Source organism: Euleptes europaea, chromosome 12, assembly GCF_029931775.1.
Source record: "Euleptes europaea isolate rEulEur1 chromosome 12, rEulEur1.hap1, whole genome shotgun sequence".
Classification (NCBI taxonomy): Eukaryota; Metazoa; Chordata; class Lepidosauria; order Squamata; family Sphaerodactylidae; genus Euleptes; species Euleptes europaea.
This window is the reverse complement of record NC_079323.1, coordinates 21888101-21912820: the sequence shown is the minus strand read 5'-3', so window position 1 is coordinate 21912820 and position 24720 is coordinate 21888101. Positions and strand designations below refer to the sequence as shown.

At 43.5% G+C, this 24720-nt stretch overlaps 2 protein-coding genes across 2 annotated transcripts in view; both read left to right on the top strand.

The window, feature by feature from the left end:
• Positions 1-238: 238 nt before the first annotated feature.
• Positions 239-4682, top strand: LOC130485036 (complement C1q and tumor necrosis factor-related protein 9A-like). Its single transcript, XM_056858150.1, has 3 exons — positions 239-413; positions 2481-2543; positions 3871-4682. The coding sequence occupies exons 1-3, from the start codon at positions 248-250 to the stop codon at positions 4680-4682; spliced, it is 1041 nt and encodes a 346-aa protein (XP_056714128.1). The 5' UTR covers positions 239-247.
• A 3286-nt stretch (positions 4683-7968) lies between these two features.
• MIPEP (mitochondrial intermediate peptidase) overlaps positions 7969-24720 on the top strand; it is a 67857-nt gene continuing 51105 nt past the window's right edge. The window contains exons 1-10 of the mRNA XM_056858325.1: positions 7969-8148; positions 11536-11709; positions 13551-13639; positions 14642-14728; positions 15901-15964; positions 16466-16648; positions 18500-18656; positions 20326-20374; positions 21536-21596; positions 23428-23480. Of these exons, the coding sequence (XP_056714303.1) occupies positions 7981-8148; positions 11536-11709; positions 13551-13639; positions 14642-14728; positions 15901-15964; positions 16466-16648; positions 18500-18656; positions 20326-20374; positions 21536-21596; positions 23428-23480 (1085 nt within the window). The 5' untranslated portion in view covers positions 7969-7980. The remainder of the gene's footprint in view (positions 8149-11535; positions 11710-13550; positions 13640-14641; positions 14729-15900; positions 15965-16465; positions 16649-18499; positions 18657-20325; positions 20375-21535; positions 21597-23427; positions 23481-24720) is intronic.

Here is a 24720-nt window from a genome sequence, read left to right as displayed (position 1 = left end):
AGTTCCCTTGGAGAAAATGGCTGCTTTGGCCATTGAACTCTACGGCATTGAAGTCCCTCCCCTCCCCAAACCCCGCCCTCCTCAGGCTCCACCCCAAAAACCTCCCACCGATGGCAAAGAGGGACCTGGCAACCCTAGCTACACCATGTCTTCTGCTTATGATTTCTACTTACCATCAATGTTGTCTAGTGTGATAATCACTGTTTTGTTTTGTTTTTGTTAATTCTTTCAGCCAGAGTTAGGTAGGATGAAACTCTGCCTTATTTTGCTGGTTGTTGCAGTCAGTGCAGAAGAAATCCAAAAACAGAACAGTTGCATTGAAGGGTTTCCAGGAATGCCTGGAAGCCCTGGACACAACGGCTTACCTGGCCGAGATGGCCGAGATGGAACAAAGGGAGAAAAAGGAGACCCAGGTATTAAACTACCTAATCACTTCTGTTTGCCTGTTTAGGAGTACTGTAGTTCTGATGGAAACCCAAAGTCACATATTGCAGCCCTGATCAACGTCACCCAGATGATAGAACGGAACACTAAAAGTGGTTGCACAACTCAAGAGTTGTTAAACTAGGCCTTAACAAATTCCTAAACAATTTAAGCATTTTCTGTGATTTTGGATTCTGATGCATGCAAAGGCTCTTACAAAAACTGACAGGACCACAGCAGCCAACTCATATCAAGAAGATCCAGAACTAGAAATGGAGGGCTCATTATAGGTTGCCAACCTCAAGGTACTAGCTGGAGATCTCCTGCTATTACAACTGATCTCCAGCCAATAGAGATCAGTTCACCTGGATAAAATGGCCTCTTTCGCTATTGGACTCTATGGCATTGAAGTCCCCCCCCCTCCCCAAACCTCTCCCTCCTCAGGCTCCACTCCCAAAATCTCCAGGTATTTCCCAACCCGGAGCTGGCAACCCTACCCATGGCCTGGATATAAATGTTTCCGGGTAAAGCGTGTGTGGTTTTTTTTGCCTTGCCCACAGGCAGACTATTGGGCCCTTGACATGTACAAGCTTCTTATTTGTTTCTCCTTCTGTCTGCTTTCTGAGTCCTGCCTAGGAGTACTAGAAATTCCACCCGCCCTCAGCTCTGATCCTAAGCTGGAATTCATGATTTGGTCCCATTCTGCAGGAATCCGTGCCTCTTGCACCAGGGGAGTTTGGGTGCCCACCCCTCAGTTTTGACAACTCAGCACCCATCTTATCCACGCCTCTTGATATAAAGCTGAATAAAGTCCTAAACTGCCCAGGCCCAGGATATCTAAAGGACTGCTTGCTCCCATGTGAACCCATTCATTCTACTGAGCCCTGTTTCATATTCATCCCACTTTTGGAGGTACTGAGGGTGGGCATGGAGAACAGGGCATTCTCTATGGTGGCACCCAGAAGATGGAACACACTTTCCAACTATGCCCTACCTCTAGTTACTTTTAATCCCATTGTTAACTACCTTGGCGACCTGCCTCAGATGAAGAAGAAGATAAGTTGATTTTTATACCCTGCTTATCTCTTCGTTTAAGGAGTCTCAAACTGGCTTACCATCTCCTTCCCTTCCTCTCCCCACAACAGGCACCTTGTGAGGTAGGTGGAGCTGAGAGAGTTCTGAGAGCTGTGACTAGCGTGAGGTCACCCAGCAGGCTTCATGTGGAGGAGTGGGAAATCGAACACGGTTCTCCAGATTAGAGTCCGCTGCTCATGTGGAGGAGTGGGGAATCAAACCCGGCTCTCCAGATTAGAGTCTGCTGCTCTTAACCACTACACCATGCTGTATATGTGACATAAACATATCCAGGGAGGGGTGCACAGGATCATGCCTGCTGGTCCTGCTTCCCACCTTTGCATGCCCAGTCTAAAGGCAGCACAGAGCATTTGTTTGTTTGTTTGTTTGTTTGTTTGTTTGTTTTTGGCCTCCCCCTCAGGGTGGCTAACAACAATCACTATAACTAAATAAATAGGCATGAGTTGACTACCAAAAAAGGAAATAATACAGGCAAGGGTGAGAAAGAGAATGGTTCTCGTTCATCAGCAGGCCAGTGGCCAATTTCTAGTTGATCACCTAAGCAATGCAGATAGTTGAAGTAGGTGGACCTTGATCTGATCCAGCAGGGCACTTACCACCTTTGCATGTCCTTAAGAAAAGTTGCACAGCCATTTAACACAGACTTCTAATGCCTCAACTGTTAAGCAATCCTGAGTATGGACTCTTGATTTATACATTTAAAACACAAGTGAACTGCTGCGATTTTATTTAAAAAACAACAGATCACACAAGTCACCTACCCTGACCTAATTAGTAATTCAGATCCACTAACTATTCCACCTTGAATTTGTGTGCATCCAGTATTCCCAGATGAGATAGAAATTGTGTGTCCTTGCAGAATGTGAGAGCCAACTTTTGTCCTCCTGAAATGAAAGATAAAGAATCAGATTTCTGAGAATACAATGGTTAACTGAAAATATATTGCTTTTCGTTGCTGCTAGGTGAGGCAGGACACCCAGGGAAACCAGGCAAAGATGGTATAAATGGAGAAAGGGGAGAACCAGGTGAGAGCAAAAAGTGACTTTATTGAAAATACAATTGTACAAGTAGGGTACCTGCAAGGACTTGCAGGGGGCATCTCATTTTCCTTGTATCCTCCTCCCCCACCATTTCCTCTTTCCCTTCTCTGAAAGCCCCCATAGCCTCTCTTCTTTCATTGCTTCCTTCTCTTCTTCCCACCCAGCAGCCAACCTACCTTTATCTGCCCCCATCTTCAGTTTACCCATCTTCCCTCCCTCTGGCAGCCTCTCTTAAATGGGATAAAAAAAATAAAACTGGATACAGGAGTGTAGCCATATTACTTTTTCATGTAAAGAAGATAAGCCTTTAACCTTCTGTGAAAACATAGCTCATGGAACCTAGAAGGCATTCCTTTGTAATAGATCCATTGTACAAATTGGGGACCTGAGAAGAATCCATGGGCGCATGGAGAGGAATAAACCATCTGGAAATATCTACCATCAACCTAAATTTTCCATTCCAGTATAGTGCAAGCTCTCAGAAGTATGAACAGCATCTCCTCCATCTTCCCCACTCCCTGTAACAGAATCTCAGCTGCTCTCAACATTCTGAGGACCATAAGCATGCTCACTTCTCACTGGGGTGTTTCTTTGGGTGGAGGGTTATTTTTAATTTACAAAGTAATGTTTTTCTGCACGTCTAAGGAATCCCCTCCCTATGCAGTAACTCCTACCTATTCTGTTGGTGGCCCCGTTTTGCTGGTTTGCACAGCCCCATTTCCAGCCTTGCAAATCACATCTCCTTCTTTTGTCTGGGGTCACCTGGCTGGCGAGTTCCAGCAAGCTGTATAATATTTCTTCCTCCCTCTGTCCCTTCTCTGGGTCCCCAAAAAGTCTTGAGGCTCTTTATGACTTCTGAATGCTATCATAATCTCGTTTGCTCACTAAGTTCAATGAGAAGGGCAATGGCTCTTTTCTGTTAGAAGAAGAAGAAGAGGAAGAAGAGTTGGTTTTTATATGCTGACTTTCTGAACCACTTAAGGGAGAATCAAACCAGCTTACAATCACCTTCCCTTCCCCTCCTCACAACAGACACCCTGTGAGGTAGGTGGGGCTGGGAGAGCTCTAAGAGAGCTGTGACTAGCCCAAGGTCACCCAGCTGGCTTCGTGGGGAAACAAATCCAGTTCACCAGATTAGCCTCCGCCGCTCATGTGGAGGAGTGGGGAATCAAACCCGGTTCTCCAGGTCAGAGTCCACCACTCCAAACCACCGCTCTTAAACACTACACCACACTGTTATCTTGAACTCCCAACAAAGAGTTGCTAAATAATCTGGGATTTAAAAATAATTAATTGTTTTCTCTTAATTTAGGAGCTGATGGCAGAGTCGAAGAGAAGGGGAACAAAGGAGGCAAAGGGGAAAGAGGCTGGCCTGGGAAATTTGGACCCAAAGGAATTCCTGGCCCTGTGGGTGACAAAGGTCAAAAGGGCGAGCTAGGGTTACAAGGACGAAAGGGGATAAAAGGGGATGTCGGTCCCATTGGCCCTCAAGGAATTAAAGGTGAAATTGGATTCCAAGGAGATATAGGTCTGAGGGGTCCCATTGGGCCCATGGGTCATCTTGGTCCTAAGGGAGAAATTGGAGGCCCGGGGCCAAAAGGCAGTAAAGGAATTCAAGGTGAAAAGGGCTGGAAAGGGGACAGGGGAGAAAAGGGGGACCTTGGTGCGACCCCCATCATCCCGAGAAGTGCCTTCAGTGTGGGTCTCACTGCTGCCACCAAGCTTCCCCCTTCCAACATTCCCATCAGATTTGACAAAGTGATGTACAACGGCTTGAATCATTATAACACCGCCACTGGGAAATTTACCTGTGTGGTCGCTGGTGTCTATTATTTCACCTACCACATCACTGTTTATTCAAGGAACGTGAGAGTTGCTCTGATTAAAAATGGGATCAAGGTGCTCCATACCGTAGACAGATACCAGGGGGTTGAAGACCAGGCCTCAGGAGGAACAGTCTTGGAGCTCCAGCAAGGCGATCAGGTGTGGTTGCAGCCCCACGGAGGTGAGACTTACAATGGGTTGTATGCAGATCCAGACGATGACACAACCTTCACTGGCTTCCTTTTGTTTAGTACTACTCCTACAGAGATGCCAGAACCCATTCCACTCTTAAGCACATGAGCTTACAACATGATGTCAATTTTATGTATCCTGTTGCTTAATTCTCACTAGTGGCAAGATCAAGATCAGTATGAAAACAAACTTCACAATAGTATATTCACAACTCTCTGCCAATCACAGATGGTTTGATGCTAAACAATATTTGTGCATTATCCTGTTTTTGTTATTCCCAGCATTTGTTTTGCTGTTTTGCATGAATAAAATTCAAACTGAAGCTGGCTAGCCCATCGCTATTTACACAAATGCCTGTTTGTCATATCTTATATAATTCTTTGTAAGCATTTTCTAACACTAGAGCAAGGTCACCCAGCTGGCTTTGTGTGTAGGAGTGGGGAAACAAATCCAGTTCACCAGATTAGCCTCTACCGCTCAGGTGGAGGAGTGGGGAATCAAACCCATTTCTCCAGATCAGACTCCACCACTCCAAACCACCACTCTTAACCACTACACCACGCTGGCTCTCCCTTCTCTTCACACTTCTCTCCACAAGGCCCTTCTCTCCACACTTCTTCTCTATCTTGGCACCATGAGAGCAGGACATGCATCCTGCATCTCTATCCGTCCTAGTTAGTTAGACTAGATTAGAAACCTATCTCTACCCTATCCTTTCTAGGAAACTGGAGTTCCTTACAAAAAAAGAAGCATATTAGTTTTGCAAAGATAAAAGGCTCTGTGTGTAGCGTGGTTTTATAGCAACACACAAACTAGATGGTATTCTGCTGCATGTACATGTCCTTGAGCACTCTGCTAATCTAAGGGAAACATCCCGACAACCAGGTCCCTGCTGAGTTCCCTCACCTCCCTAACCTCTGCCCTCCCCCAGGCACCACCCCTCAATCTCCAGGAATTTCCTAAGCCAGAGTTGGCAACCCTCACAACACCCTTTTGAATCGGCATGGATTCAGTCACAAAATCCACTTCTTTATATCCAAGCGCAAGAATAGGGTTCACCTGGAGAAAATGGTCGCTTTGGCAATTGGACTCTATGGCATTGAAGTCCCTCCCCTCTCCAAAACCCACTCTTCTCAGGCTCCACCCCTAAAAACTCCTGGTATTTCCCAACCCGGAGGTGGTAACCCTACACAAGAATGACTGAAAACTGCAAAATTTGTTGGTCTGTTTGCTAGAGGTCAGAACAGGACTTGGGTCCATCCTATCTTTCCACCTTAGGGTTGCCAGGTCCCTCTTCGCCACTGGCGGGAGGTTTTTGGGGCGGAGCCTGAGGAGGGCAGGGTTTGGGGAGGGACTTCAATTCCATAGAGTCCAATAGCCAAAGCGGCCATTTTCTCCAGGTGAACTGATTTCTATCTCTGATCAGTTGTAATAGCAGGAGATCTCCAGCTAGTACCTGGAAGTTGGCAGCCCTATTCCATCTCCAATATGTACCTAAAAGATGGCAAAGTGATCTTATTGTGAGGTATTCCATTTTGGAGAGAACAACAGTAGTGGTCACAGGGATAGTTCTGCAGGCTGCACACGTTGGGTAGACAGTTAAGAATGGCTTGAGAAGCTAGAGGTGCCTTTCGATCAATAAGTAACCATTAATCTTGACGGCAGCATTTGGTCATGGTCTAATACACTTGCTGGAACATGGGGCCTGTCTTTCTCTCAGCCTGATCATAAACATGTTTACTTGCAAGTGTCCCACTGAATTCAATGGGATTTACTTCATAATAAGTCTGCTTAGATTTATAGCCCTGGTCTTCGTTATTACTGCAAGGAAGCAACATGGAGAATTCTTTGTTATCATTAATTATCTTGCAATAGCAGGAGATGTTGCTGTAGCTTCACCACTAGGTTTGCCAGCTCTGGGTTGGGAAATACCTGGAGGTTTTTGGGGTGGAACCGGAGGAGGTTTGGGTAAGGGAGGGACTTCAATGCCATAGAGTCCAGTTGCCAAAGCGGCCGTTTTCTCCAGGTGAACTGATCTCTATCGGCTGGAGGTCAGTTGTCATAGCAGGAGATCTCCAGCTAGTACCTTGAGGTTGGCAACCGTATTCACCACCCACCAGGTTATTTGCCAGGTTCTGTCATTCATATCCTTCCCTGCTTTCTGTGGGGTAAGATACAAAACCCATTTGCTTTATCAACTGAAGGGTACGTGTGAATGGCAGAGGCTAGACATTAATAACTAGGAAAAAGAAGAAAGGTAAAGTTAACTTGGTCTCCCATCCAAGTACTGACCGTGGCCAACCCTGTTTAACTTCCAAGTTCTGAAAAGCTCAGGCTAAGATGGGTCTGTTTGGGCTGCTACACATGGCAAGTAGATAGACAATAAACGTATCATGATGATTTAGGGCTGTGAGCTCCAGACTCTGAGTGCTTCTGTATCTTTAGAAGTTCACAGAAGGCAAACATTTCACCATTAATAAAATGCTGTAATGACAGAAGAGACCACACCGGGTGGAATTTCCCCTTCAGTATAATTCAGTGGGTAGCCGTGTGAATCTGTCTGCAGTAGTAGAGAAAGTAGTAGAAAGCTCATACCCGACCAGAAAATATTTTTGTTAGTCTTTAAGGTGCTACTGGACTCTTGCAGGTATCTGAAGAAGTGAGCTGTGGCTCACGAAAGCTCATACTTTACCAGAAAAAATATTTTGGTTAGTCTTTAAGGTGCTACTGGACTCTTGCCCTTTTCTACCCCTTCAGTATAGTTTTTAATGGTACAGCTGTCTGAGTCTAGCACAGTTGTGTATTCAGACACCTAGTGAAATCAAGCATACTTGTGGCACTTTCACACAGCCCAAATAATGCACTTTCAATGCACTTTGAAGGTGGATTTTACTGTGTGGACTGGCAAAATCCACTTGCAAACGATCGTTATTCATGGAAGGTTTTGCCTTGGATTTGCCACTCTTTAGATGCACTTTTTCCCCATCCATATTCTCAAAACTCAACAATAAGCCGCCATGCAGAGTTTTGAGAATTCAGATGGGGAAAATGTGCATCTATAGAGTGACAAATCCAATGCAAAACCTTCCATGAATAAATGGCCTGAGGTGCAGTGAAAGTGGACTGAAAGTGCATCCTTTGGGCGGTGTGAAAGGGCCACAAGTATGCTTGATTTCACAGGGACGGCGCCTCGAGGTGTCTGAGCCTCCCTTTCGATGACGCGCAGGCGCGTCTCTCTCATCACCTAGCGTTGGCAGCCATGGCAACCACGGGAGGCGGGGCCGAAGCTCCTCCTCACGCCGGGCGGCGTCAGAGGTCACCGCCTGAACCCGGAAGCGGCGAAGCGGCAGCCGGGGAGCCGTTGGAGCGCTTTTGGGAAGACGGTTGAGGCGCCGCCGCCGCCGCCATGCTGGCCGGCTGGCGCGGGGTGGCTTGGACCGCCGTGAGCGGCCTGGGCTGGGTCAGCGGCCGCAGCCCCAAGCGGTGGGTCAGCACCAGCTGGTCCCCGGTGGGCGCCGCCTTCAACGCCCAGCCACAGCCGCAGCACCCGCGGTGGGAGCTGGGGAAGAAAACGGTGAGAGGCCGGCCGGGGTGGGAGCCGGTTTCCCCTCTCGGGAGCTCAGCCGAGCCTCCCCCCACCCCCCAACACCCTGGGCGAGAAAAGAAAGGGGTCGCGGGGGTGACCGGGACCCTAAAGCACCCCGCACGTGTCTGGGGTGAGGGTCGAGCCACCACTCGCTGGTTTCACGCTGGAGGCGAGCGTAGAGAACCGCGCCTCCTGGGGATTACCGCACTTTGTATTCCCAGCGATGTATTAAGAGTTTGAAAATGATGCTGGAATGGACGGAGATAGCGAAACTTACGGCTTTGATAAATCAGAACGATAATGTACAATTTTTGGGGGGGAATGGGAGGCGTGGAGAATTTATTGTGAAAATCAATTTTTGATGGGACCATTTAAAGGATATTCTTTGATTTAATATCTCATAGATACTCTGTAAAGGTATTGAATGAACAATATTAGATAAGATAAATATATATTCATTAAATAATATGGGGATTAGTTCAATCAGCAAAAGTATATACAAAAATATTGTCGAAGGCTTTCATTGGTTCTTGTAGGTTATCCGGGCTGTGTAACCGTGGTCTTGGTGTTTTCTTTCCTGACGTTTCGCCAGCAGCTGTGGCAGGCATCTTCAGAGGAGTAACACTGAAGGACAGTGTCTCTCGGTGTCAAGTGTGTAGGAAGAGTAATATATAGTCAGAAAGGGGTTGGGTTTGAGCTGAATCATTGTCCTGCAAAAAGTAACAAAGGTAATGTGCTAACCATTGTCCTGTAAATCAAGATAATGTGCTAATGAGGGTGTGGTATGTTAATATGGAACCAATGTATCCTGAAGTGATCTGTTAATGTGTGAAATCCAAAGCTAATCTGCATGGCCATTGTGGACTGTAGTCTTCGTTAGTCTGGAGGTTTTCAAGACAGGAAGCCAAGCCTTATTCATTCTTAAACTCTCTTCTTTTCTGTTAAAGTTGTGCTGATGTTTATGGATTTCAATGGCTTCTCTGTGCAATCTGACAAAATAGTTGGTAGAATTGTCCAGTCTTTCAGTGTCTTGGAATAAGTGTTACTCCTCTGAAGATGCTGGCCACAGCTGCTGGCGAAACGTCAGGAAAGAAAATACCAAGACCACAGTTACACAGCCTGGATAACCTACGAGAACCAAAAAGTATATACACTTTATTTGTAGGTGGAAGAGAGTGAGGGGGAAGTCACTATATGCTTATTACAGGTTTTTTTATTTTATTAACTCTTAGTGTTGAATGTTTACTTTTACATGAATGTATTAAATGAAGGAAAACAATAAAAAAATTTTTTTTAAAAAAAAAGAGTTTGAAAATGTTGTAAAAAACATTGCTTTAAAAGGGTTTTTGGATACCACCGCTTATAAATGGTTGGAAGACGTCTTCTCAGTGAAAGGGGCCAAACAAAGTGCGAACAGTATTTTTTCTAACGTTTTCAAACCCTTAATACATCGCTGGGAATACAAGTGCGGTAACCCCCATAGTCGCTATTGTGGTAGCAAGTTAATGCATAAATAACAAGAGTGGTAATAACACAAAGGGTGAAAACGTACGGGAGGTTTTGCCTTGGATTTGCCGCTCTCTAGATGCACATTTTCCTATCTAAATTCTCAAAACTCAACAATAAGCCCCCCGTGCAGTTTTGAGAATTTGGATGGGGGAAATGTGCATCTGGAGAGCGGCAAATCCAAGGCAAAACCTCCCGTGCGTTTTCGCCCAATGTTTGTTTTAGCCATGATGCCCTTTTTCTGTGCCCTGCAGCTTTGTGCTTCCCAGCCCCTGGTACAGCTCTGAGCTAGGGCTTCCATGACAGAATTATTCTGGATTACAATTAAGATTGCCACCTCCCTCCTGTGAGTGAGATCCCTGTGCTTTTATTTTTATGTTTGCAGTTATACCCTGTCTTTCTTCCATCCATCCTGGAACTCAAAGTGGGGGGGAGGTAGTTGTTAATTTCCTTCATTGGGTTGGACTAGATGACCCTGGTGGTCCATTCCAACTCTATGATTCTATGATACACAGGAGCCCCAGGTCTCCAGTCCAGGAGACCTGGGACTCCTGTGTTGGGGCCTCCAGTCATTCATTCCCTTTTTAAGCTGCTTCATTTTTAGAATTTTTATTTCCAGTGATTACCTTGTCGTATGTTAAAGATCTTCAGGTCTAACAATTAACAATTCAAGTCTAACAACTATTTTATTTATTTACTTCATTTAATAATAATAAACTTTTATTTATATCCAACCTCCCCTGGCAATGCCTGGCTCAGGGTGGCTAAGATCAATATAAAATACATAGTTATAATACATCTAATCATATTAACATCAGAATAAAATACAATAAAATATATCTAGTCATACAGCACAATAAAACCATCCTAATAATGATGCTCACATCATGAGACGACAAGAGTCACTGAAAAAGACAGTCATACTAGGAAAAGTTGAGGGCAGCAGGAAAAGAGGAAGACCCAACAAGAGATGGACTGACTCAATAAGGAATCCACAGCCCTCAATTTGCAAGATCTGAGCAAGGCTGTCAAAGATAGGATATTTTGGAGGACTTTCATTCATAGGGTAGCCATGAGTAGGAAGCGACTTGACGGCACTTAACACACGCACACAATAATGCTGAAACTTAATTTACACAAATTTATATTCCGCCTTTCTCCCCAGCTTACATCATTCTTCTTTTCTCCATTTATCTTTGCAACAACCTTGTGAGGTGGATAGGGTTGCCAACAATGGGTTGGAACATTTTTGGAGATTTGGGTGTAGAGCCTAGGGAAGGCACAGTTTGAGGAGGGGAGGGACTTCAGCAGGGTATAATACTGTAGAGTCCACCACCACCCCGCCCCAGCATCTATTTTCTCCCAGGGAGCTGATTTATGTCCTCTGAAGATCAGTTGTAATTTCAGGAGCTCTCTAGGCCCTACCTGGAAATTGGCAACCCTAGTAGATGAGGCTGAGAGTGAAATAATCCTCAGATCAGCAAAGTTTACTGAAACGGAGCACATCATAGCTGCCTCTTTGGTTGGCAGTATTGTAATAGAAAGAATCATTAAAAAGTTTACATGTTTGTATAAGTAACGTGTGTGTGTGTAAAGTGCAAGTTGACCCCTTTTTGGGGTTTTCAAGTCAAGAGACTAACAGAGGTGGTTTGCCAGTGCCTTCCTCTGCACAGCAACCCTGGTATTCCTTGGTGGTCTTCCATTCAAATACTAACTAGGGCTGACCCTGCTTAGCTTCTGAGATCTGACGAGATCAGGCTAGCCTGGGCCAAGACTGTAAATGTAAATATCAGGCTTACAATCTGGAGGCTATGAAACAAAATGTCTTCCGTTTATGTTGGCCCTATTGTCTCTTTCTTTTTTTTAAAGGGTCTATTTGGTGTTCCAGAGTTAAGTAGTCCAGAAGGATTTCAAGAAGCTCAAGAAAAATCATTGCAAGAAACAGAACGACTTGTGAAGAAAGCATGTGCTATTTCTCCTGGGCCAGAGATAGTAATGATCTTTGATCAGTTATCAGATTCCTTGTGTAGAGTTGCTGATCTAGTAAGATATATTTTATCATTTTTAAATTACCTCTTACAAGTAGGATTTTCTTCCTTGTTTAGGATTAAAATTCGAGTTTGGTTTTCCATGGTGTATGTGTGTGTAAGAAACTCAGTTATTGTTTTAATGCTCCCACTGTAGATGATTCTCATTCTTTCTTTAATTGCTGTAATGTCATAATTCTTAATATTGTTTTAAAGATGCTACATGATTTTCCAGTGTATATATATGTGATAAAATAAACACATGTGGGAGATTCATACATGATGCTAAACATGTAGTCCAGCATTATGATCACTATATGCACTGACATTCCCTCTCCAAAGATCCATGCAGGACTACAAAACAAACCATGTGCACTGTTATATCTGAATATTTTGAACATATTTGTTTTATTGTATGCCCACATTTTTGGAGTTCCCTGCCAGTAATACAAGCTGTGTATGTGTAATAGAGAAGACATAGCTGATAGTTAAACATGAAATCTATTCCGAGCATGTTTTGCAAAGAATGCCCCAAAGAATTTACAAAATAAATTGGGGAGGAGGCTGTCAGAGGGGCTTGTAGCTCAGCGGTAGAGCATCTGCTTGGGAAGGTCCCAGGTTCAATTCCCGGCATCTCCAGTTAAAGGGACTAGGCAAGTAGGTGATGTGAAAGACCTCTGCCTGAGACCCCGGAGAGCTGCTGCCGGTCTGAGTAGACAATACTGACTTTGATGGACCAAGGGTCTGATTCAGTATAAGGTAGCTTCATGTGTTCATTTAAAAAAAAATATGCACGGTTTCCTGCTCTCATGCATATTCTTGTGTGGAAAATGTTAAACATGACAATGAACATGCATTTTTCCTAAGGTAAGGTAAGCTCCCCCCTTCCCCTAATAAACTGGAATTCTAAACCATGGTTTAATTCAGATTTAGAGTGGGGGGAGTAGAAATAACTTTGGCTAACCCATCCATTTGTACCTTTTTAGTAATTGGAGCTGCTTTTTACTTAGGATTTTTGTAGTATTCTCTGTGAACAGAAAAGGGTGAGTAATGTATAAGCATGGGATTTGTGGACATCTTGTCTTAGTAGTGGGTCTATGTGATGTCTGAATGTAGCCATTGAGTTTGAGATAGTAGTGAGATATCCAGGTGGAAATAATAGGCAGGCAATTGGAGATGTGGGATAGTTGAGAGGGAGAAAGGTTATGGGTGGACAAGGAGAGTTGGGTGTCATCAGTATATAGGTGAGACTGGAAGCCATGGAATTTGATGAGATCACCCAGGGACAATGGCCTGTATCCTACCACTTCACTGAGCAAATCTGAAGCCATCCTCCAGCCTAAGAAGGAGAAGCCGCTTAAGTTGGAAGAAGGCTCCTTTGGCTGAAACAGCTTCACATGAACACATGAAGCTGCCTTATACTGAATCAGACCCGTGATCCATCAAAGTCAGTATTGTCTACTCAGACGGGTCTCAGGCAGAGGTCTTTGACATCACCTACCTGCCTAGTCCCTTTAATTGGAGATGCCGGGGATTGAACCTGGGACCTGCATGCCAAGCAGATGCTCTACCACTGAGCCACAGCCCCTCCAGGCTACGGTTGTGTACATGCCAGTATGGGGAGAAAGGGTCAAGAACAGATTCTTGGGAGATTCCAATAAAAAGAGGAAAAGTAAAGGAAGACTTCTGTGTAGCCTGTGGCTCCATGAAAAGTTAAGATGGTTTAATACAAAAATAAAAGAAAGAAATTCACATGACTAAAATCTGTGGGAACTAATCTAGAATTTTAGACTTTCATGTAAATACCAAACCAAAATTTTCTTGTCAGTGTTGACCTTTCTTTTTCTACTACCTCAGGCTGACTTTGTGAAAATTGCTCATCCTAATCTTGCTTTCAGAGAGGCTGCTGAAGAAGTGTGCAGAAACATTGGCACTATGGTAGAAAAGTATGTTTATTATGTCACTTTCATATGGATTTATCTGTTTATATTGTAGCATTCCGCAGACAGCAAGCACAGTAGTAACAAAAGCGACCATTATGAATACAGCGTGTTGTCTACTGAATGCTACGTTATGATTCTGAAATCTTTGTGGAAACTGGATGATTATTTTTTTTCTAAATTAAGGAGTATGGGTAAGGTAATTCTAATATCCTAATTATAAACACATTTATTTAAAAATGTGTTTAATTTAATTCTGTGGCACTTTCATAGCTACCATTCAAAATAAAATTGAATGGTATTTATTTTTTCATCAGGAACATAACCGAGTAAGATCTTTTTACAGAATACCTGTAACAAATTTGCATGAGTTTACACCTGGTAGAATATAAAAACAATTTTATTCAAAATTCAGTACAAGGGTACATCAGTATTGTTCATGTGTACAGACAGCAGTGTTCGTGGCTGTGAAAAGCATAGTCCATAAAAGCAAGCTTTAGATGCTGCACTGTGCAGTTTTCATAAACTATTCATCTTAAAAAGCTACCTCAGCACCTTGTGGAGTTGGGCAACAGCAAAGTGAAGCCTGCAAAACAGGGCTTTCTCACCTCCCTCCCCCACAGCCCATTGACCCTCACAGTTATGCTCCCTGAAGGGGGAGGGATCCTCAGAAACAGTGTGGGAGACAAATTTGGGTTCTGTTGTAGGAGGAGAGAATTTGCAGAAATCAGCCTTCGCTCCTCCACAAATTGTGGTTTGTTATGCCCATGAAATACCCCCTTTGGTTCCAATCCACTGGCAATAAGTATTTGTTATTTGAAATTGCTATCTCATATACTTTGCATTGGTTGGGGCTATATTAGCATTTGGTAGTGTTTTAAATAGTGATTTGGGGGGGGAAAATCCACCTTTATAAGAAGTCCGAAGCATTCTCTGCTGCAGAACTGAGTTAAGTTGCATGAATGGTGTATTGCTAATAATTAGATCATACAACCTTTATATTTTTAGATTAAATACAGATGTAGATTTGTGTCAAAGTCTGAGAAAATTGTTGGCCGATAAAGAAGTCATGGCTTCCCTTGATCCAGATACCAGGTACATATTGTTAATTTTAGTAGTGACGATAATCCTCATAATACTGTGAGGTGTCGGCTATTCAATGATCTTGTCAGCATACCTCATTACAATAGAGTCTGAAAATGTTGTGAAGCTAGCTTTTCAAATATGTTCTATCTGTGAGTCTTCATGCCATTTTTCAGTCCAGGTGAATACTTTTACAGTAATTGGGTAGCCTATGCTATCAAATGCTGTTACATGCCACAAGAGTTATCTGTCCTGTGTCAGATTGCCCCTTTGGTAGGTGTCTCTTGATGCAGTCCTAGTACTTGTTTCCTCTTCTGGAATTAAAGGAACCTTTGTGGAACTCCTTCTCCTGGTCATTTAAATTCCCCTGATGATGGTTCTGATGTTGCTACTTTTTCTTTTTATTAGCGCCAGGCAGTCATTTCCCTAAGCAAATTAGACTGTACAAACCCCTTAGTCCTATTCCCCCCCACCTCTTTTTTGGTGCAATCTATACTTGGAGTCAAACTGATATTTTACAACTGCAGAGTATTATACCTGCATTTGGGAAATATTGCTTAACCCATGGATGCAGTAAGTGTCAGATTTTTGTCCAAAAAAATGAGATTTAGAAACATGTGATTTCTTAATGGGAGTTGTCATTCTCATGATTCTTGAAAAATATTATAGTAATCTGGATAACTGAATGTTGCATATTAGTTATAAAATAGTATCATGCTATGATCTGGCATTTCAGAGTTAGTGATGGGCAGTAGTTTTATGTGTATGTAATTTTATTTAAGGAGTGCAGTCCATTGGCACACTTAAGCTCCATTGAACTCGCTGTCACTTATTTTCAAGTAAACATGCATGAGATCAAGCTGCAAAGGGAGCTGCTACCAAACTTAGCAGTATGAAATTGCTGCTTTTCATTATGCACATTAACAATCTTATGTATAATACTTCTGTTGAGGAAGAGCCATATAAGTTGGAGAACGGCTGTTTAAACTGGAAGAAGTCTTCAAACTTTGCTTAGCGGTGTGGTGGGATACAGGCCGCTATATTTTTTTTATCCAGTCAGTGGAAATAAGACTAGTGGCTCCAGATACAATTGCATAGTTTGGCCTGCAAAATGTAACATATATTTAAAAGGGATAAAACAACAGTATAACAATTTTTGTCCTAATGGGATTTTATTCTTTTAGACGAGTGGCGGAACTTTTCATGTTTGATTTTGAGATCAGTGGTATTCACTTGGATGAAGAAAAGGTAATTCTTTCCATTATAACTGAGAGATTATCTTTTAGTTGCGTAATAGCATCTGTGAGCTGGGTGCGATGAACTTTGAATTGAGTGTCACAGAATTCATCTCTTCCTTCTTTTCCATCACCCTGCAGTCTCCTGCACCCCCACGCCCCTGGAAATTAGCAGATATCACCTCTTTCCCTTCTAGTGTGAACTCTTCTGTTAGTGGAGCAGGTGCTTGCACAAGAAACAAGGGCTATTTCTGCTGATTTCTTCCTTTTTGCTGCAGCTGCCAGTGCCGCTGATCAGAGTTACACCTTTATAAGTCCATTGACTTCAATTTAGAAGGTTGCAGCTCTGCTTAGGACTGCATTGTTGGTTTCCCAAGAAGCTGTACATATGGGAATATTCACAGTGATCGCCTGTACTGATTTTACCATAACTTCTCTCCAAATACCTCCAAACATTGAAAAGTTCAGATACATTAAAGAAATATATTTACATTTATGTGTTTTCCCTTCACAGCGCGAGAAGGCAGTAAATCTCAATGTCAAAATCCTGGATTTATGTAATGAATTTCTCATGGGGTCGCATCTTCCAAGTAGGATCGACAAACACGTCTTACCAGAACATATCCATCATAACTTTGCTGTGAAAGGGAACTATGTTCAAATCGGTGGTCTCAATGCAGATAGTCCTGATGATTTGGTATGTATCCTTTAAGGATATTGTAGCACCTAATATGCCCTGACCTGGATGGCCCAGGCTAGCCTGATCTCGTCAGATCTCAGAAGCTAAGCAGGGTCAGCCCTGGTTAGTATTTGGATGGGAGTCCACCAAGGAAGTCCAGGGTTGCTATGCAGAGGAAGGCACTGGCAAACCACCTCTGTTAGTCTCTTGCCATGAAAACCCCAAAAAGGGGTCGCCATAAGTCGGCTACGACTTGACGGCACTTTACACACACACACAGCACCTAATATATTATGTGTGGGTTTTATAATCTGTAGAATCATGCTGTTTGTTTTGAAAATGTTGGACTCATTATTGTGGTGTTCTTCTTTTTCCATATTATGGAGGGTGAAATAATTTGCTGTGGCAACATAACCAGGCAGCTATATGTCATGCATAATTTGGGTTTAATTAGGCTCATACTACATACCTGTAGACCTGTGTTTCTGATACACAGAATCAATGCAGGAGAGGGAGATCTCATTTTTAAGAGCGAAATGGAGATGTGAGCAGGGCAATTCTGAGCTTTCAGCCCACCTTGTCCATGCATAGGGATGGGGGAAGGTGCATTGAAGTAAGTGGCAAGCCTGTGGAAGGGTCTGTGCCTCTTACTCTAATCTGGAGAACCGGGTTTGATTCTCCTCTGCATGAGCAGCAGATGCTAATCTGGTGAACTGGGTTGATTTCCCCACTCCCACACATGAAGCCAGCTGGGTGACCTTGGGCCAGTCACAGCTCTCTCAGCCTCACCTACCTCACAGGGTCTTTGTTGTGGGGAGGGGAAGGGAAGGTGATTGTAAGACGGTTTGATTCTCCCTTAAGTGGTAGAGAAAGTCGGCATAGAAAAACCAACTCTTCTTCTTCTTCCCCTTTTTTCTCTTGAAATTGGATCCTCATCCCTGATTTGGGACAGGCCAGGGTTTAAAGGCTTAGATTTGCTGCCATCATGTGTAGTTTAGCCCTAGGAGCTAGAGATAAACAATGTTTCATTTTCCATTACTGACAGCAGCTTTCCAGCCTCTTGCCTATCTCTGAAGTTATCAGTTCCTTCCAGCTTCCAATCAGCTTCTTCCCTTGCTAAGGCTGTGGGACCATCGCCTGGCATAGAATTTCTGCCAGCCGCAGCCCAGCTCTGTTAATGCATTCTGAGCTGGAGTATCCTGTGAACGAGCTGGGTTTTCTGACACAAGACTGCTGTGATTTGGCATAGCTGTGGCACAGATGGGCGGGCTCCGTGCATTCAATGATCCCTGAGATCTGGAGGCGGGTGGTAGAGGCAGTGAGCCTATCCTGGGGGGGTCACTTTGTGTGCACGGAGACCTCAGCACCTGATCTGAGGGGCTGCATCCTCCCCATCATATTACATATATTGATGAAGAGATCCAGCGTGGTGTAGTGGTTAAAGTGTCGGACTAGGACCTGGGAAAACCAGGTTCGAATCCCCACTCTGCCATGGAAACTTGCTGGGTGACCTTGGGCCAGTCACACACCCTCAGCCCTGACCCTGGCTAGTATTTGGATGGGAGACCTCCAAGAAATACCAGGGTGACTCGGAGGCAGGCAATGGCAAACCATCTCCAAATGTCTCTTGCCTTGAAAACCCTACGGGGTCGCCATAAGTCAGCTGTGACTTGATGGCAAAAAAAAATTTAATGAAACTAACAATGATAAAATGGTGTAGTAATAAATAGAATAATTAACAAAATAAATATTCTTAATTTACAACAGGATGGTACTATATTGATTCTCTGTAACGTAATTATAGTGTTACTAATCATGTCATTTCACTCTGATGCCCATTCCTTGTTTTTCATTTGAATTTAATCTTAGGTACGTGAAGTGGCATACAAGGTTTTTCTGTTCCCAAATGCTCAGCAGTTGCACTGTTTAGAGGAACTGCTTACCAGCAGAAACCTTCTGGCCCAGTTGGTTGGATATGAAACCTTTGCTCACCGGGCTCTTCAGGGCACGATGGCCAAAACCCCAGGTAACATTATACGCATTTAAGGACGAGAGAGTGTGACATTGCAGACTAAGAGGCTAAATGGTTGCTATGCAGATTTGGTGCGTATTACTAAAACACACCTGCTCCAGTAGACTATTTTGACTGCATTGGCACTATACTTTATGCACTGTTAAAAATTAAAGCCACTGTGGTGTAGTGGTTAGAATGTCAGAGTAGGAGAGGGAGACCCCCAGGCTCTAATCGGCACTGTTCCATGAAGCTGTCCAACAGCCCATTCCTGAGGGGGAGGGCTGAGCCAGCGGCTGGAGGCAGCACAGCCACACCGCCTCCAAAGGAGGATTCGGCCCCTCCCGCTGAAGCCGGCACTTTGCCCTTACCTGTGAGCCTCATGGAACTGCTCCATAGCATCCCACGGGGCGACGGCACCTAAAAAGGTGGCATAACTCCAGGTGAAGGCAAAGGGGGCGTCCCTGACCTGAAGGGGGGGTTAGGAAGCTGCCTAAAGATGGCTCCGCCCCCAGAACATTGAGGAACGCCCCCTGGGACGATGGCGCACAGAGGTGAGCTGTCAGGAGGCCAAGCTGTCATGCCAGAGCCACGCTTCTATGGCTGGCATGAGCGCCCCAATGCCGGCATCCGTGCCACTCTTAGCAGTGCTAGTGATACGGACGCTGGCGCGTGCCCTTGCACACCTCCTGAGTGATCTTGGGCTAGTCTTTCTAAGTTTAACCTTCCTAACAGCATAAAATGGAGGAGAGGAGTGTAAGCTCCTTTGGGTTCCTGTTGGGGAGAAAGTCAAGGTAAAAATGTCTACTTAAATATTTAAAGTAAATTACATCCAGATTCTAATTATGTACAAGGAAACAGAACTCATTAAATCATTATGCTGAAGTAATGTTATTTCATACCTCTGTTAATTCTTAATATGATTGCTCGTGACTACTTATTAAAAATTGCTCTTCTCAGTTTATTCTCGCTTTTTAAAGAGTTTCAGGAAATGGGTTAGTTTAAGAAGCATACCTCTGCATTACAGCCTAACTACTGTGGGTCAGTTCCAAGATTTTTTTAAAATCTTGTTTTTTGAAATTCAGTCTCTGATCACCTGAGTTTATCTGAGGCTTAAAATAACCTCAGGAGCCCCGTGGCGCAGAGTGTTAAGCGGCAGTACTGCAGTCAAAAGCTCTGCTCACGACCTGAGTTCGATCCCGACGGAAGTTGGTTTCAGGTAGCCGGCTCAAGGTTGACTCAGCCTTCCATCCTTCTGAGGTCGGTGAAATGAGTACCCAGCTTGCTGGGGGTAAAGGGAAGATGACTGGGGAAGGCACTGGCAAACCACCCCGTAAACAAAGTCTGCCTTGGAAACGTCGGGATGTGACGTCACCCCATGGGTCAGGAATGACCCGGTGCTTGCACAGGGGACCTTTACCTTTTTAAAATAACCTTTCATCAATAGCTCTCATCAATACAGTTGAAAGCATACATATGTCTTTTCTATTTTCAAGCTCAGTTTTGCTTGTTTATCAGAACAGAAAATTATTACATTTGAACTTATAAAGTTATCTGAGTTATGCCTCATTGTTTTGTAGAACGTATTTTAGATAATTGCTACTATTTATTATTTTATTAATTCTTAAATGTTCTGTTCATCTCGCTAACCTATACCATTTTTCTTTCATTCTGTTTTTTTTAGAGAAAGTAATGCAATTTCTTGTAAAGCTTTCAGATAAATTATCCAACCGGTGAGTATATTTTCAAAATATTGTCGAAGGCTTTCACGGTCAGAGTTCATTGGTTCTTGTAGGTTATTCGGGCTGTGTGACCGTGGTCTTGGTATTTTCTTTCCTGACGTTTCGCCAGCAGTTGTGGCAGGCATCTTCAGAGGAGTAACACTGAAGGACAGTGTCTCTCAGTGTCAAGTGTGTAGGAAGAATAATATATAGTCAGAAAGGAGTTGGGTTTGAGCTGAATCATTGTCCTGCAAAAAGTATCAAAGGTAATGTGCTAATCATTGTCCTGTAAGTATCAAGATAATGTGCTAATGAGGGTGTGGTATGTTAATATGGAACCATTGTATCCTGAAGTTAATGTGTGAAATCCAAAGCTTATCTGCATGGCTATTGTGGACTGTAGTCTTCAGACTACAGACTAACAAAGATTACTGTGCCGGCGTCCCTTGGCGGCACTGCTGCAGCAGCACCGGGAGAGTGGCACCCAGGTCCCCCTGTCAGTGTCTGTGCCACCCTGGGCGGCATAAGTAGCACAGGCGCCAGCACGGGGGCCGAACGCTGATGCAGCCACTTCCTGGCCTCCTAAGGACTTTCATCCTTAAGGCTCAGGAATGGGCTGTGAGTCATTCTGCTGATTTTATGTCTTTGGGAGTACATGGCTTGGATCTCAAGGAGAATTTCCACAGACAGAAGGGTACCCCCCCACAGATTTCATCCCCCACCCCGCATGCACAGACTACTGACTCCACTCCAGGGATTCCTGGGGGTTCCTTTTCGCCCAGGAATATCATTTGGGGGAGTAATTGAAGCCTCAGTAGGAGGGGGTAGTTTTGAACTGCACATAGAAATAACTTCCAACCATGGAAATCTCTGGTGGATCTAAACCCATGAGAAGTTATCACACATTTCCATTCATTATAGCTTAAGAAAAGGAATTTCACAAGTTATCTTAATTATTTTCCCATGATGGAAAGAGGGAATGGTGCCAAATAATTTGCCCATATTGCTTATTCCCTAATGTGAAAGAGTGCAGAAAAATACCGTTCATTCTGGCATATTTATTACGGTTCTTTTGAGTGATTTTATGTTTGTGTAATAGTTTCTTAGAATTATATTGCATACTTACAAAACAGCCCTTTGATGAAGCTTAATGATGAAATTATTGTTTTGTAGAACTCTAGACGATTTTGAAATGATGAATGGCATGAAAATGAAATTAAATCCTATGAAATCAGTAAGTTTGGATGGTTTATTTACTTTTCTCATCTTGAATTCTAACCTGAGGACGTAGTTTCCATTATTTCACCCATCTACTGATGTCATTGAACCATTCCCCCTTCTTTTGGCTTCATGTTGCAGCAAGCATTGGATTTCAAAGCTCTTTTCTCAAAGAGAAAATAAGTGCTGAAAGGAACATATTGGTTTAACGCAGTGATTTATGTAACAGCCCAAACCTAAGATGGAAAATGTAATGTGTTCTCTTGAGTATGATAAACATTAGCTACAATTAGTTTATATGCAGGCTTGAAAGGGCAGAGGTCAGATTTGGAAAGGAAAAACAACAATACACGTCTGGCCTGTAGGCTGGTAGGTCACAGCGCTTTTGTTCACAAACCTGGGTTTTTCACATGCTGGCATTTTTTGCCAGGCTGTTTACAGAGCTTTGCCTCATGAAGCATCATTTGGAAATTCAAACACACTTAAATAAAATGGTTATTTTAAAAAGGACAAGTGAAGGTCTTGGCGTCGTTAAATCTTGGATTGCGTCAGTTGTTTTTATTTAAATCTTTCCCTTCTCTGAAAGATCAAGTAACTGTCATTTGAAACTGTCGGCATCAGGTTTGGCCACAGCATCTGTATCTAGAGCCAAAGCTAGAACGTGTGTGGTTTCCCCAGGGTCCCCACAATAAGTTGCTAAAGCTGTGGACCTGATCTGAAGCCAGAGCCCGGGATAGGCAGGACGTTCTGCTGTGGTGGTACTCACTCCTCAGAGCACGGAGGGCCAGATTTGCAATGCCCATCCATCAAAAGAGACACGTTTTTATGCCCGGCACCCTACCCCAATCTCACATAAACAATTTTATATATATATGTGTGTGTGTGTGTGTATAATGTGTGTATATAATGACTAAACTGAGGCTATCGTATTTTGGTCACATTATGAGAAGACAAGAGTCACTGGAAAAGACAGTCATGCTAGGAAAAGTTGAGGGCAGCAGGAAAAGAGGAAGACCCAACAAGAGATGGATTGACTCAATAAAGGAAGCCACAGCCCTCAATTTGCAAGATCTGAGCAAGGCTGTCAAAGATAGGACATTTTGGAGGACATTGATTCATAAGGTCGCTATGAGTCGGAAGCGACTTGAAGGCACTTCACACACACACACACACACACACACACACACACACACACACACGTTGTAAGTTAAGATAAAAATAAATAAAATAATGTACAGCTATATTACAGTGGTTCCCAAAGTGGGTAGTACCACCCCCTGGGGGCAGTGGGATTACCTAGGGGGGCACTAAGGGGCAAGGGGGCAGTAGAGGTGGGTCCCTTCAACTGTGTTGTTGGATAGGGTAGGGGGCACTGGTGTTGAGTTTGTGGAACCAAGGGGGCAGTGGCCTGAAAGGTTTGGGAACCACTGAGCTATAATATAACCCTTTTAATTACAAAAGTACCTCTGAGCATGTAGGGTGTCGCTCCCCGCTACTATTGAATCTTGTTATCTGGAGTGGGGAGATGAGCTAAACAAAACTTAGTTTAATCTTGGGCCCATAGTAGTGATGGGATTGCTCACTTCCCTGCTGTGTTTAAGTGGATTATTTCCTGTGTGTGTTTTTTTAGCTATGGCACTTTTTATCATATGTGGTGGACATGCAAAAAAAGACAAAGAAATATTGAAAAGAAATAGATGCCGGAATCCCCCCCCCCCCAAATTAAAAATTAAGTTTGCTTTGGAAGCCCAAGAGTATGTTTTTTACCAAAAATATTTTTGTCATGTTTTGACTTGTTTCACTTGATTTCAGTTATGCAATTGAAAACTTGATTCCTGTGTTTTCAGAAACTGATGCCTTGGGATCACCCATACTACAGTGGTGTCCTTCGAGCTGAGAGGTAGGTCTGCTGTTCCTTTGCATCCAATCCATGGAAATAATCTTTGCTGAAAATCACGGAACCTCTCAGTAACTTTTTTTGTCAAATGGAATATTAGGGGTAAAATGGTTTGGCTCCTTAAGCAAAACATGTTTTCGTTGCCATGGTTCCTGTACAGTTGTGGATGGGTATTGTGCATGTACAGTCCTGCCACGGAGATGTTTTTGAAGCTCATAAATTTCAGAGGGTGCTCCTTTCTCCTCCCCATGCTGCTTTGCTGCCTTTTCCCAACATGCTTGGGAGGGGGAGGAGCACCCTTTCTCAATTCTCCTTATGCTGCCGCGGAAAGAGTGTCACTTTCATGAAGCTTCTTGAAGACCTTTCCAGTGAAGAAAAGAACCTAAAAAGACTGGAGTTGGTCGATATTTAAAGAAAGTTTATTTTACAGAGCTAGACCTCAAAAACTGGGCCCACAATGCTCTTTTAAGACGTGTACATCCTGTGAGGCAAAACCCCTCACATTGACCCCCCCCGGTCTGCAGGCCACTGAGAAGCCACTCTGGATTTTTACTTAATTTCTGTCCTTCCCTGCCTTCTTGGACTCAAGGTATGATGGTCTTCCAAACTCAATACAGTCAGTATTCAAGAGGGGGGGGACACAGGAAGCTGCAGATGGCAAGGACAAATTCCCCGTGCACCGGGAGAAGTTCGTTCTTCTTGTATAGTATGATCTCTGATTCCAGATCTAAGAAGAATGAGAGCATTTCTGAAGTATAAACAGCAGGAGGAGCTCTTACATAAACTTGCTGCCATGTATGGTAATGTTTTATACAGCTTTGTCACATTTCCTTTTGGAAAAAACGAGCCTCCTCTTAGATCTCCCACCAGACAGTAGCAATGTAGTTTGCGTTTTGTGCTTAGAAATATATCATTATAAAGAACTGCTCTGGCTGTGAGATGCATTTGTCAGCACAAATATAGACAGCTTGGTTGTTTCAGTGTGTATTTAGTTGAGGTTGGATACAGAAGTTTGGAATGTGTTTGCTTAAAGGTTTTGTTGTTGTTGTTAAAACTGACTTAAGTATTTAGGGAAAAGAGTTTTGGCAACACATAGATGATAGAATAGTGAACGCCAGAACATGCTCCAACCACAGACAAGTAAGAAACTGTCTAATCCATATATATAATAAAAGTCTCTCTAAATGTTAGTGTAGGAAAGAATACCTGTATATTAACTATATGGTGATGCTGTTTCTCAGCC